Below are 15,531 nucleotides of genomic sequence, written 5' to 3'. Positions count from 1 at the left end.
TGGCTTTGAATTTGCAACCCTCCTGCCTTAGCCTCCCAAGTACCTAGGAATGAAAGGTCCAGTGACAGCTCACATTCTTACTCAAAAAATCATTTAAGGTGTATGCTTTCACCTCAAAATTAGGCCAAGCCAAAGTACTTTATACAAACTAAAAACAGTCCTGTTTTTAAACTAAGCTCATCATTATCCCTAGCTGGGCAATGAAACCACAGTGCTATACAGTCATGTACCAAGTTAACAATGCTTTGGTCAGTGAGGGACCAAATATATCGTGGTGGTGCTGTTAAGATTACAACTGAGCTAGAAAATTCCAATCCCTTTGTGATGCTATAGTTGTAGCCATCTTAATTTGTGATGATGCTGGTTTTATATGACTGTATTTCCAACCCAGTTGTATAAAGATATACAACACATATAGTCATATAATCACCAATGAAGATGACAATAGTTACAGGTTTCTATACTTACACTATAGTATGGTTTTTGAAATTTTACAGTATACTCCTTCTATTTATTTTAAACAGGAGGAGGGTGTAGCTCAGAGAGTGCGCATTTGCCCAGCATGTTCCAGGGCCTGAGTTCAAATTCCAGTACTATTCCTCCCACACATAAACAAGAGAGAATGAAAAAAACAAGAAAACACTGTCTCTTGTATCATTTTTCTCTTCGGTTGTTTTGTTCCCAGCCCTAGGAGCAAGTCTATACTACAGACACAGACATACACTGTACAGCCTAGGCTGCAGTAGACTATACAAGTAAAGTGTACTCTATGATGTCCACACAATGGCAAATGGCCTAATATTGCATTTTTCAGAAGATGTCCCCATCTCATCTACTCATCAAATACCACCTGCTATCTGTGTTGCAATTTAGCAATATATTGAGTGTAATTTTACTCCTAAAAGGAGTAATAAGTAAACAAATTTTATCTGCATCACCTTTTTTCTTTTTAGAGGGATAGAATCTGACTACATTGTCCAGGCTAGTGTGGAATTCCTAGAATTGAGAGATTTTGTCGGCCTCCCAAGAAGCTGAGACTACAAGCGGACACCAGTGCACCTGGCTACAGATTACTTTTAAAAGAATTTGCCCTTTCATCATTTCTCCCTACTATTATCAGTCTTAACCCCAGAACTAGCTCAGTTTGAATGCAAATGTAGGAGTTTCATTTTCATCAGGCTTTCTACAGAATGTGGGGTAGAACCAAGGCAGGAAGATGCCAGTTATTTCACCCTCATGAATCATAAATACAAGCGTATCTTATTATTTTTATCTCCCAACTGAATATTATCTTTAAGAACTATCAGCTGCAACAAGAACCAATTATTCAAAGTCATCAAGTATAGGTATACTTTTGTGTAAAAATTCTCTACTGTTTTCCAGTAGTAACAGAACCCAGAGAAGCAGCAGAGCTGGTAATCTAACCTCTGCTCCTGTTCTATCATATTCCATATCCTCACTCCTTTAAGTGTGATTCTTTCAGTTTCATTATCTGTATTACAATATCATTAAAACACTTGTGAATGTTTCAAGCATAGGCTCTAGTGTAGAATAGTACCTCCAAGAACAGATCTTCTAGAACCCTGCGCTACCACACCCCCTTCCCCCCAGACACTCATGGCTGTCAATATCAACTGTTATCACCTAGGTCTCTTCCAGTCTCAGCACAAGGACTAGAGAGAGTAGTGTATGATAACCTATGATAATAGTCTATGAAGGCAGATGACACTGTCTCCACCCCTTTAAAGATGAAGGTGAGGGCCCAGCAAGGCTCATTCACTTTCTTGAGGTCACTGGGTAAGAAATGCTTTGTCTCAAAGCCAGGCAGTGGAACTGTCCACACTCTAGACACCTGGGAAGCCCTGGGTCCTTATTGGCTTGATGTAAGTTTCTACAGCAATATTCATGGAAACGATTTATCAGTTTACATACTTACCTCTACTTTTCAGGAGCTTAAATAAGTTCTTAAAAGAAGATTTCAAATAAGGATATAAAAGCAAGCCAAAATCTTAATGCCAGAATCCCAATATCAACGGAAAGGCCATACTTATTGGCCCAAGATACTCTAAGCTTACACCTGTTGCCATTACCAGCAACACCCCCTCCACTAAATGTCTTGGCTCAGGCAATAAATGATCTAGTTACCTTAACCATAAAGACAAGACACAGAATCCCATACAACTCCCTGCCCAGAGGCTCAGGGGAAATCTTGTCATCTGCTCCTGCTCTGTTCCAGTCAGCCCCAGTTTACATTCTGCCACAGAACAAGTGCCTTGCAGGGCAGAGCCCATGATGGCTCTGCTTGAACAGGACTGCCAATACGTCTTGATTACTAAAGTTGTATTATATCCACCACCAAGTATGATCACATGGGGTGAGGGAAGGAGGTGCATCCCACAGCACTATGTATCAGCTCAGAGATGGACACATTTGGTTTATTTTCATCCAAGCTTCCAGAATGCAAACTCCAGGGTTTCTCCAGTGCTAACACCACTCAATATAGATATTTCTTGTTTTATGAGGGGGACATACTTTCCTTCTATATTCACTCAGAACATAAAGCAGAGGAAATTTATTCCCAGTCCACAGGACACATTACATTATCCTGGGTATACTCCAATTTCCCCAGATTCCAGAGAAAAGTCTTCATTCAATATGGCAGATCAGATTATACCACCCACCTTGCTGCTAGCCTGGTCCTTTGTGATTATGAGATGCAAGGGAAGGAGGTGTGAGGCACTGAATTCTCAGCTCTTTACACTCCCCACCCTCCAGTGAACAGGGACAAATTCAATCTAACAGAATGGTTTCTAGTAAAGGCGGTCCTGGGTGCCATGGAAACCAGGCAGCTAAGCTGTCAAAAGGGCTTTTTTTTGTTTCCAGCAATACTCTTCTTTCTTTTCCCTTGTTCCCAAGTCAGTTGCCCTGGTGATCCATTTTACACATCACTGCTATAATGATTAACCTGTGAGTATCCTTTTGGGGGGATAATTTAACTTGGGGCAATTACCTACTGTCTAACAACTCAAACTGATTCTCTTTAATCTAGTAATCACTTTCAAATCTGGTGTAAGTGTAACCAGCTATTTTTGCCCCTTACTCTTCTCTTGCTGGTCCCGAGAAAGATATGCTTTTGCTCCTAATGTAGGAGAATACATAGGATGGATGGAGCGCTGATGCAATTCTCTTAATACATAACTGAGGTTCAGAATATAGAAAAACACCATCCTGCAGGAAGTGTCAACCCTCACAATGCTAAGAACACACAATCCTACCTAAAGTAGAAAAACCAAGTGACTTGGAAACCTGCCATACATGTCTTAGAAAAGACAAAACAGATAGCATATTAACATTCTGTTTTACACAGAGCATGAGGGGTTTTCTTGGCATCACTGCCGTGTTTGCAACTCTATTAGGCTGGGGCCATTGGACATGCTGCATGAGATTCTGAGGCTCCAGAGGTCACTTACTTGCCCAGCCGTGTCTACAAGTTGAAGATGATATTCTTGTCCATTTACTGTGATCAACTTTGTGAAAGCTACAGGGAAAAAGGGAATTAAGTATTAGTTTAAATAAATTAACTCTAGACCACTTAAAAGTTTCCCTAATAATCTCACAAAAAGGTTCCGTGAATGAAAAGAAATGAGTCTTTGGAGTTGTATAGATTCTCCCCTACTTCCATTATTTAACTAAGAATCACTCAGGCTGACCACAGCTCAGCTTGGGAAAACCCTGAGTCTTTTCCAAAAGAAACTGTAATTAGACAATTGATATCCAAGAAAAATAATCTGAATGCTCTGTGATGAGTCCTTTCTCTTGTAAATAACTGAAATGTACTTCATAAAGTCTGAGGTCTAGAATGAAACAAAACCACAAAAACTTTCCATTAATTTATAGGTATTCTGGTATCAAGAGCATAAATAATATTAATTGAAGTGCTAAGAACTTTAAGCACATAAAAATTTTAAACAATTTTATCAACAGATAAAGCAACAATGCAACAAATGCTCTGTACTGAAACCACCATTCCTTCTTAAAGATCAAAGCAATTGATCATCAACTTCTTTACCTTACCAAAGGTGATGGGGATCAGATTTTAATAACTTTGAGAAGTCAATTCAGAATTCTAAGGAGAGAGGCTCCAAATAAACATTCACAAAAAAGAGGGAAAAAACCATCAACAGTAACAGAATACTGTATACTCAGTCCCGGCCTCTCTCCTGGCTGGTCATTCCCTGTGATCAGAGCCAGGTGGCAGAATACACCCCTTGCACACCTGAGGTCCTACTTTGTTCTCATACCCAAAAAGAAGAACAAAACAATAAATGCAAATTAGTCAAGAAAACTTTACATTATAAGGAGGAAGACAGGAAACCCCATCTTAACTATAAAAGTTCCACAAGAAGAGATGGTGGCTAACATCACTAGCTTTACTCTCTTCAACACAAGCAGGAGTGCCAGCAGGCCAACACTGTACACTATCCTCCAACCTTTTCTGAAATGATCACTTTAAGGAATCAGGTAAACCAGATGAAAACTCAACCGGAGTATTTCAAGATGGGAAATGCCAATGTGACCTGTTCACTGATTCTAAGAAAGAATTGCATTGTGATTTTTCCAACTTGGGATCAACTGGCACTGCAGGACCTTGAGATCACTGTCAGCCAGTGGGCTGTCTGTGAGAACCTTTCAGTCAGGTGTCTAAAAGTGTACATTGCCAGGCATGGTGCTACATGCCTTAATCCCAGTGTCTTGGTAGGCTAGGGCAGGATTCCAAGTTTGAGGCTAGAACCAACAAGACCCTGTCTCAAAATAAAATAAAAAGGGCTCAAAAGGTAAAGGGCCCTAGGATTCAATCCCCAACATCACCCTACCCTCCACACAAGTGTGTGTTTCAATTTGATGAAAATTATGAGAAACATTGGTGAGTAATAAAACCAGTGACCCTTAATTAGAACTCAGCACAGATGGTTATGATGTGTAAATAATTATCACAAAATTCCTGAAACAAACATCATTCATTCATTCATTCAAAAACTACTTCTTTGAGTGCTATCACTACCAGCAGCACTGTTCTATGTGCTTGAGATGCTATAGGTTCCTGACTGCGAGCTGACATGTCATGAAGAGACTCACTCACATACCTACCTACCCTGCCTGGTATCCAGTGTGATCTGGGGAAAGATCATTTGACACAGGTCACATGGGAAGTGAAAAAAAGCAATAATGTCAAAGCACCTGAAGCTAAGAAAGAAGGCAGGTAGATAGCTAGCTGGAGAGTTATATAGGTTGGAAGAGCATAAGGTGGCCTTAGGAGACTTTGGATCTTTATTCTCAATGTGATGGGAAACCAAGATTCTTGAGTAGGGGAGTAACCTGATCTGATCTATATCCTTAAAAGGTCACTCTGGTAATATTCGCCTGAATAACAGGTGAAAATGAACACAGCGGTAGTCAAGCAGAAGCCAACGACACAGTAACCAGCAATCCTGACTAACCAGACTGCTGTGATCTCTAAAAGATGACGATGGACTGGATTGGGGGGGGGGGAGGGGGACGACGGACTCTGGATGCGCTCAGAGGCAGGACCAAAAGGATCTGACCTGTTAGAAGTGGGTCATGAGAGAATAGAGTTGGGATGATTCTAAAATTCGGCTTTAACAATAAGATGAAGAGAGCTTTTGCTTAATCTAAGAAAAGACTGGGGAAGAATACTCGGGGTTGAAGAGAAAGGGGATGAATAGTTTGGTTTGTTAAGCTTGCAATGCTTATTAAATAACCAAGATAACGAGGGCAGTTAAATAAAGATATCAATGAAGAGAATGAGGCTGGGGAGGCACATTTGTGGGTCAAACTGAAGAGGGAAGGTCACTGGGAGTGCAAGGCAACCTATACTGCTAAGTCAGGGAGATGCACAAGATCAGTCAAGGAGCCTGGGGAAGTACTGGCCAGTGACCTAAGAGCAAGAGGGTAAGAAATACAATGTGCCTAAGAAATAAAGGAAAGAAAATACTAACATTCAAGGAGATCTTCACATATAAAGGGATTTAAATTCCTTTACACAAAGCAGAAAATGAAACTGAAGACCTTCTATTTTATCATGGGAAAGGGCCTCTGCTGGTACTGTAGAAAAAAAATGGAAGAGAGGACAGACAGCAGCAAGTCTATTCTGTCCTCTAATTCCAACCAGGAGTAGAAACAGAAAGCTGACTTTCTCTTGATATCACTCTCCTTAAGCCTTCTCTATCCTCCTTTTTCAATTACTAGAGAAATTAATACACTCCATTCTAAAACCCTCGAATTCCCTTAAGTAGATTAATAGCTATTTACCAGTAGCAGCTACTAGGCAAGCTAACAGAGGTTGCTAAAATTTGGCATTCACGAAGTGAGATTTGTGTTACTAAAGTAACACAAATCTCACTTTGTAATGTGCTCAGTATTGTTTTTAATTCATATCCCACTGAGAAATCTAGCAGCAGGCAAGCTTGATAACACTGCAAAACTTCTAGAATTTCCCAAATTCTCATAGGACCTTTATCATTCATCAATAGTGTTACTGTGAGATGGCAGAGGTTATAAACTATTGCTATTTTTGCTTTTTAAATGATAAGCTCACATTTGTTTAATTTTACTGTATCAATAAGTCTGTATTTTGTTTGATTAATGCAATAGTAGATAACAAAGCACTTCTGCATATGCATATTTCTGGCCTAAAAGTTTTCCCAAACTAGAAGACATGTGGTTTTATTCAAGCTATTTTCTTATACCCCTATTGTTAAAGATGACAGGATCTCCAAATTTTAGCTTTTACAGTATTACTTCATTGAAATCTGACACCACTGAATGTCTACTATAAATAGCCCATTCTCCCACTGTAAAGATAACTATAAAATAAATTGCTAGATAATTTCCAGACCTAGGGAGTACTGTATTTTTTAAAATCCGAAAACCATCCATATTAGCAAAATGTTCACAATAACCTTTTCCTCTCTTTAGAATTCACTGTTATTGCTAAACTGTTTTTCTACCAAATAGAATCAGGGTAGAATAGATAGTCTAGCAAAGACTAACAGAAACATGATGTTACTGTCCAGGTATGACATGGACCCTGAAAGCACATGTGAGACAAAGAATACTGATAAGTGAAATGATTGGGAAAGCTATAACCTAACCAGTGAATTCATCCATTTGGTGGATTAATAATTTGAATGGATTAGTGGGTGGTAATTATTATAGGTGGGTAAGACATGACTGTAGGAAGTGGTCCAGGGGAAGTGCTTGGGGATTATGTATTTTGTCTTTGGCTCCTCAAGTGCCTTCTCTGCTTCCTGATTACCAGGAGGAGAGCAGCTTTCTCTGCCATGCCCTGCCATGATGTTCTCTCTGCCTCAACTCTGGCCCAGAGTAACAGAGTTGGCTAATCATGGACTGAACCTCTGAAATTGTGAGCCTAAAATAAACTTTTCCTCTTCTGAGTTGTTCTTGCTAGGTCATCGTGACAAAAAGCTGACTAACACAGAGTGGACAAAAACTGAACAGATTTTCATGCCAGAATATGCCTCACAAACCCTCAAGGGAGTCATGAAATTTGACATTCATCTCTGCTCTTGCCTAAAAAAGACTTTAATGAATAAACTGAATTCATGTTTGAGATTAAAAAAAAAAAAAAAAAAAAAGCCCTCACTGTTGAGCATTTTGGGAAAAAATTTAAAAACACAAAGATGACATTGACACTGTTGGGAAGCCAGTCTAGCCAAGAGAGGTGGTTTGTGCCTATTGTCCCAGCTACTTGGGAGGACACTGCTTGAGCCCAATAATTGGAAACAAGCCTTGATGATATAGCAAGACCCCATCTCAAAAAAAGTAGAGTTATACCATTCTGTTTCTGATAATTTTCTCAGATAATATGTAAGTTGAACTTTCTTCTATCAATTACTTACCTATGAAGAAAATGTATTTATATACAACACCATGATCTTCCTTCCAACTCAACTCTAAATGGCACATCTACAATTATAATAACCATTATTACATGCAGAGCTATCAAGAAAATAAAATTCCCAAATCAGCCTTATCTTTTTAAGACCATAAATCCCAATTTACTATATTTAGCAAATATTAAAGCTAAGATCTTTGTTTTCTTATGTTCTTATTCCAGCTGATAGATAACCAAACCATTCCCCTTAGCATCAAATTAATGTGCTTATTCTCTAAGTACCCAGCTAAATGCAATACAGCCATGTTCAGGACTCCTCTCTGCAGATAACCAGCAGTGATTACTTCCAAAAGTGGGTCTCCAGTTAGTTTAACAAAGGACAGATTTCCTTGTCTGCCACCAGGACAGTGGGGACAAAAGACAATTTTAAGCCAGCAGTTAAGCAAACTTTCCCCGTAGAGGGCCAGAGGGTAAATAGTTCAGGCTTTGTAGGCCACACAGTTTAATTATGCCACTATAGAACAAAAGCAGTCAAAGATAATATGTAAAGAAATAAGCAAGGCAATAACATAAATGTTCCAATAAAACTTTATTTCTGGGTGCTGAAACCCGAATTTCATATACTTTTCACATGTCACAACATTCTTTGGACTTAAACAAAAAAAATCATTCTTAGCTTGCGCTATACAAAAACAAGCAGTATGCCCTTCTAACCTGCAGTCTGCAAACCCTCTGTTAAAAAGCAAAGCACTGAAGTACTTCTTTTGCAAGATGCAGGCATGAACCCAGTTGTTCAGTCTGCTTTATGTCTACCATGCCAGAAGGTTTTGATCCATCCCATATTTAAATCTGTGTTCCTGCTGACAAATCTTAGATCTAAGAACTGATTTCAAGAATCTGAGAAGACTGGTTCCAGGGTTTACCTAAGATTCTAAAATAGCTTGAAATAAGACCAGTTTCACTCCCAGCAACTCAGCTTCCCTGGATGTTACTATTTAGATTATCCTCTGTGGTCTCTAGAATTCTTGTGGAAGATTTTGAAACCATTGATTCAAACTAAACAAAGGTTGGTTGTGGCTAGTTCTGGTTGTCTGTGCTTTTTTTCTGCATATGGCCTGAAATGCCAACAGGTTCCCTGAGCCAACTTCTTTTTAATGCTACAACTATTTGCTCCAACCCCAGAATAGCTTGTTTCTCTGTAACCTGTTTCAAGTCTTTAGGACTAGAAGTGGTTGGGGGTGGCTAAGCTTCTGCAAGAGCAAGAGATTAGGGTATAGAGTGTTTTCAGCTTGAACTCTCTAAAAAGGCTACTTCAGAGAGGAAGAAGGAAAGGAAACAACAACAAAAAGAATGTGCTCTCTACTACTATTTTCTTGAAGCATATTCTGGATATGAACATTCCAGGAGAGGACCAGATCCTAGTGACATGAGTAACAATTTCTACATGGCAAGGAATTTGGGCACTGAATGAAAATAATCATTCAGTGTAAAGTAGATAGTTTCTGGAAACTTTCTTTGACCCTAGTTGGAAAAACACAGATTTAACTGAATATCTCCCTACAATGAAAGCCTCCAGGAATACACAATGACCATCTGTATGCAAAAGAAGCCTTCTCAACTTAGAAGAACTCGAAACAATACTTACTGTTTTCTATGGTTGGATCATAGGAGTCCACAAACTGGCCTTCAACAAACTGAATCGTCAGTGAGGATTTCCCTATGGAAGAGAACAACAGCTCAGCATGTACTGGCATGTTAAGGTAGACAGATTCTGCTTTTTTAAAAAAAAAAAAAAAGTCACTCCAAAGATGAAGAAAATAAAGGACCAGGGTCAGAAAACATCTGTAATTATCATTTGAGCAATTTCAAAAAGCAAAGTACCGTTCCTTAGTTTGCTTTATATAAGACTTAAAGCAATTAAGCCATCATGAACTAAACAATTCTAAGACATTAACAAGTATCACTGACCAATAAGCACATCACATATCAGGTTAAACTGTAAACTCTTCAAGAAGATCTAAACTAGGCTGACTTCCTCTGGTGTCCTCGAAATCTGGCTATTTAATTTTATTATGAAAATGTAGTTTACATGTGCTCTTTTATATATGGCTGTTAAAAGCGTTACCAGGTATAGCTTTCAAAATCAGTAATATGAAAACATGTAACATAAGCCTTTTATTTCAAAAACTCCTTCAGATAGAAATCCTATTCCAATTGTTCAGCATTAAAGACCTGGGAGTGTCTAGAAAATTAAGAAATATTTTAGGGGCTGGGGATGTGGCTCAAGCGGTAGCGCGCTCGTCTGGCATGCGTGAGGCCCGGGTTCGATCCTCAGCACCACATACTGTTGGGCAAACATATAACAGCGGCAGCACCCCAGAAAAAAAACCCCAACATGGCGTCTAACGACCCTCTTTCCCCTCTTTGTTTCTTTCACTGGCGCGAAACGTTCCCGCCGGCGCCAATGTTCAAACCCTGCTGGTGGGAAGCCTTAGCCCCAATTAGAATTAACTTCTTGGGCTCCGGAACTGACATATGGAAGAGCTTGCCAATAAACGGGCGACCCGTTATCTACCTCAGCCCCTGCTACCTCTCCTTAGACCTATAGAAACACACAGCCTTTTGTAATAAAGTGGAAAACCTCTTTGGTAATCTGTGTCGTGTGGTGCGGCGTCTTCCAGTCTTACACATACAAACAAAGATGTTGTGTCAGCAGAAAACTAAAATTAATAAATATTAAAATTCCCATTCTCTCTCTCTTAAAAAAAAAAAAAAAGAAAGAAAAAAGAAATATTTAGATTTCACCAGTACCAACTGGGCCTACATGTTAACACAAGAACTTCCCACTTCCTTATTTGTTTTCTGAAATTTCTACTGGAGAACTCCAGAACAGGGTATGTAACTATTCTGGGAAGAAACATGGAGAACTCAAATCGATTAAGTTATCATCAAGATGGGATTGTGGCTCAGCGGCAGTGAATTGTCTGGCATGTGTGAGGCACTGGGTTTGATTCTCAGCACCATATATTAATTAAATAAATAAAGGTCTAACAACTAAAAAAAAAGAGAAAGAAATAGGAAGTTGTTCCTCCCTCATGTCACTTCTAAACCTTTCTCTTTCACATCCTCAGAACATTATTAAACACATGCTCCACATGTGTCATATTTTCTTCCATCTCAAAAAGTATGTATGACAATCACACCCTGCACTGCTAGGGTCTGTAATGATGGGCACAAAACCACAGGGAGGCAGACTCACAAGCTGTGAAAGGTTTTCACACCAAGGCATTCCCCACAAGCTCAAAAATTAAATCAATTCATTAAAAAGCTGGAATAAAAGCAGGATCTGCTGGGAGACAGCTAGAAAATCAAGAAAATCGGCAGACCCATTGACTCCTGCTGCAGTCAGAATGAATCCTCATCTCTGACCACAACCTGCCAGTTCTGGCTGCCTCTCTGGCCCCTGAACCCCCCAGGCTCCAGTCACATCCCTGGTGTTTCTGCAAAGTTCCTACTACCTTAGCCTCTTTATTCTAGCTACCATCCTCCCAGATCTGATGGTATGACTCATTTTTGTCACTCTGGTCTGTGCTCCAACATCAGTTCTACAGAGAAGGCCACCTGACTTAAGATAGCACCTAGCCCCTAACAGTCTCTTATCTATCCTGTTTCACTACTTCTTACTACTTCAGGTTAGCTGAAACTGTCCTCTTATTTGTTCACTAAGACCTGACACATGTAGACACTCATTTCTAAATCAACGAATGAGATTAAAGCTCAGACCCCAGTCTTCCATGCAGACACTACAAAAGATCTTAACTTGATGTAAATATAAAACACAGTTCATAGAGACGAAGGAACAATAACTAGTATTCACTGGCATCCAATCATGGGTCTGTCTACAATATAGGTATGCAACAGTAGTTTAGAAACTCCATCAATTTCAACTAGATTGTGTTCAAAAGAAATCATGCTGTATGGGGCTGCTAATGTAGCTCAGTGGTAAAGCACTTGCCTAGCATGTGTGAAGCACTGGGTTCGATCCTCAGCACCACATAAAAATAAAAAGTATTGTGTCCATCTACAACTGAAAAAAAGAAAAAAGAAAAGAAGAAACCATGCTGTATATGCTAGCCCACAAAATGTAACAATTATTTTAAGTAGTGAACAGAGAGAAAAAAAACTTGTCAGTGAAACTGAAAAGGGAGTTAAAAAAATTCTTATTTATGTATATCTAAACATTATTACCTGAAGAAAAAAAAAAAAAAACCTTTAACCTTATGTAGGTATGAGGCACTGTATGTACATCTTACAAATGAAAAGAAGGAAGAAAGCAGAGGACAAAATTTACCCTAAGATAAAGGTCCAAGTTACAAAGAAAAAAGGACAGAGGATTAAAAAGAGTCCTGTAATGTTTCTAAAAGTAGGACTGGATTAAAAGTAGTAGAAGAGCTGAACATGATGGTACATGCCTGTAATCCCAGCTACTGGGGAGACTGAGGCAGGAGAATCACCAATTTGAAACTACTCTGAGAAATTTAGCAAGACTGTCTCAAAAAACAAAAAGGGCTGAGGATGTAGCTCACTGGTAGAACACCCCAAGGTTCAATTCCTAGTTCTGCAATCAATCATTCAGTCAACAAATAAAACAACAAAAGAAAGGGGTCATATATGATATATAAGATCCCCAAGAGGTGGGAAACTAGCAGAAACCCTAGAAGGGACTCTTTCTCTGCACTGGTCTCTAACTGGCCCTAGAAAAACTTACTAGGAATGGTGAAGGAGTGAACAGCCTCTAGAACTACCATATGAAATGCAGAAAGCCACATTTAAGCAAAATACATCCAAGTTACATACATTAAACAAGATAGCATGAGAGATGGGCTGGGCACAACAAAGTGCAAAAATGGATAAATAAAAGGGCTTGACTATATTTAAAAGATACAATATTGTTACACATTCAGAGTTCCCGATTTTTATTATAAAGGGAATAAATTGTTTGACAGACAATATTAACATTTAACTTGAAAACGTAAGTAATCATTCTGGCAAAAGCAAACTCCTGACTGGTGTCTGTCTTGAGTTGGGATACCAGAGTTGGCGTAAACTGGATTTCTCAATCAGACAGCCCCTGGGAGGACATTATTCATTAGCATAAGTGGGACTGAAGAGAAAAGATGATTTTCCCTTGGGTCTCTCCTCCCTTGGACTCTCCCCCAAGGGAGATCATTAATTATTGAGACTTTAAAAATGTATTTGCTGACATGACATAGCTATTTTACCCCATTTTCATTAAAAGGGGGATTATTAGAGAACTAGTATTTGAATCTTTATAAGTCAGCATTGAATATTAATCTTTGTAAGCAAATCCCCCTACTTATTTTCAAGTGTCCTGAGCTCTGGCTACCAAATTTTCTGGCTTTAGGGGATGTCGCTGAGGAAGCAGTTCAGCGACTGCAGTCCAGCTCTGTGTGCAGCTTGCAGGCAGCTACTAAAAGGCCAATGCTGATCTATAGCCAATTATGTTTTTTATTGTGATCACTTTTTAAAACCCTCCCTCATATTTTCACACATTCACTTGGCTTTTGTCCTTAACAAACCCAGGTTCTGAAATACCAACTATTTCCTAAAGATGACTTGGCGCTTAGAAGGCTTATAAATCTGAACAACTGAAGATGAATCCCAAACTCCAGATCAACTCTTGGGAGAAAAGAGTTACATGACAAGAATCCAAGAGAGATCTGAAAACAGAAAAGCAGCACATGATCAGGTGTAAGCATATCTGCACAGTAACAGACATAAATCACTCATTTCCTAACACATGTTACCAAACGGTTTTAAAATCCCCACAATTTCCACATACTCTTCTCCTCCAAACCAAAAAACACGAAGTATACAAACCATAAAAAATCATTTAAACTAGGCCTGGTGATGTATACCTGTAATCCCAGTTACTCTGAAGGCTGAGGCAGGAGAATCCCAAATTCAAACTTAGCCAGATCCTGTGTCAAAATAAAATCAAAAGGGCTGAAGATGTAGCTCAGTGGTAGAGTGCTTGGTTCAATGCCTCATACCTCAAAAATACCAAAAACCAATACAAAAGCCAAAAGTAAAACACTCTTCTGAACTTTTAACAGGTAAAAATGGCAAAGATAAAAAACTGGCAAGACAAAACAGTACCCAGCAAGTTTTTTTTTACCCAGTATTTTCGCTATAGAGGGTGTGCCTTCAAGGTTGTTAGCTGATACTTATACTTTGTGATTACTGAGAAACAGGTACTGTTTTACACAACTACTTTAATAGTTTTCAGATTAATTTTGAACTTGTTTTCATGTGTTCTGAAAAAAGAAAAACTAATTGTACTATCTGTCCTACCCCCACCCCCCACTATTCTCTAGAACAGTTTACATATTACTAGTTCACTGGGATGATGGAGAATAGGTTTTCTGTCTACTAATTAGTCTCTCAAGTCTCATATATAATGGATCTGGGGCACAACTGATTTTCAGGACTGCCTTCTTCATCCCTAGTTCTTCTTCAGTATTTATTTATTTACTGTAAGGGACTGAACCCAGGGCCTCCAGGCATGCCAAGGCAAGTGGCTCTGCCACTGACCTACAGCCTCAGTCCCTAGTCCAAATTCTTAACATTGTTTCAAGGAATTTTGATGTTCATGCTAGTACACTCTTGAACAACTTAACTTAGCCTTAAAGCCCAGTGGTCTTGCCACCAGCATGATCTCCATGCCACTGCAGTAGCCTACCTCCTGAGTACCCAGTGCTGACCAATTGACAGACCCAAGTACTCTGGCAGTGCATCCAGACCACCTCTGAAGCAGTGTTTCAAAACCACTGGATCATGAGATCAACTTAATGAGCCATGACAAGAACACTGGGTTGTAAGTAAAGGTGTCATGAAATTTGTCTTCGTTATACACATTTATGACTGACTAACAATTTAAATGCATTTCTTACTGGGTTGTAGTCAGAAAGCTTAGAAATATGCTACAGTAAACCATGACCCTAAATCACCAATTCCATAGGTTTCACTTCCTTCTGTATGCAGCTTAAACTCCAAGATAAATCATTTCCCAGTACCCTTTTGTCAAAAGCCTCCAATTTCCTTTTTCTGACCCTTCTGTGATCTTAATCTACTTGAATGCTATTGCCTACCTGTTGGGAAGATCCCCGGCACCTGTGTGGGCTGGTGACCCTTAACAAGTCAGGTCTTCCCCTCTCCACCCAATCTCCATAGGATCCTCTATGGGTGACTCCTTTTCCTCCTACACTAGCAGTTCTACATGTTTAAGTGTGGGCAGAGAGGATGGCCCAGCATTAGCTCAGGGTACTTGTTATAAATGCAAATTATTAAATCTACTTAAACCTCCAGGATGGAAAGCTCTAGGGAGAATATGAACAAGCCCTAGAGGTGAAGTTTGAGAACTACTGCCCTTGGGCAACAAGTTCAACTATTACAATCAGTGGCCTCAGCCTTCAGGGTGTTCCCTAATACTCCAGTTCAGACCAGGAGCTCAGATCGTGAGCATTTAAAGAATACATAATAGGGGCCAGCCAGGATTAAGACACAGCCATGAT

General features: G+C 39.4%; 1 protein-coding gene across 1 annotated transcript in view; it reads right to left on the bottom strand.

Annotated features, from left to right (window-relative positions):
- Rheb (Ras homolog, mTORC1 binding) overlaps positions 1-15,531 on the bottom strand; it is a 44,600-nt gene that overhangs the window by 13,990 nt on the left and 15,079 nt on the right. Inside the window, exons 2-3 of the mRNA XM_027943427.2 lie at positions 9,582-9,653; positions 3,471-3,538 (exon numbers count right to left, since the gene is read on the bottom strand). Of these exons, the coding sequence (XP_027799228.1) occupies positions 3,471-3,538; positions 9,582-9,653 (140 nt within the window). The remainder of the gene's footprint in view (positions 1-3,470; positions 3,539-9,581; positions 9,654-15,531) is intronic.

Source organism: Marmota flaviventris, chromosome 1 (genome assembly GCF_047511675.1).
Source record: "Marmota flaviventris isolate mMarFla1 chromosome 1, mMarFla1.hap1, whole genome shotgun sequence".
NCBI classification, from domain to species: Eukaryota; Metazoa; Chordata; class Mammalia; order Rodentia; family Sciuridae; genus Marmota; species Marmota flaviventris.
This window is presented reverse-complemented; position numbering and strand designations above follow the sequence as displayed.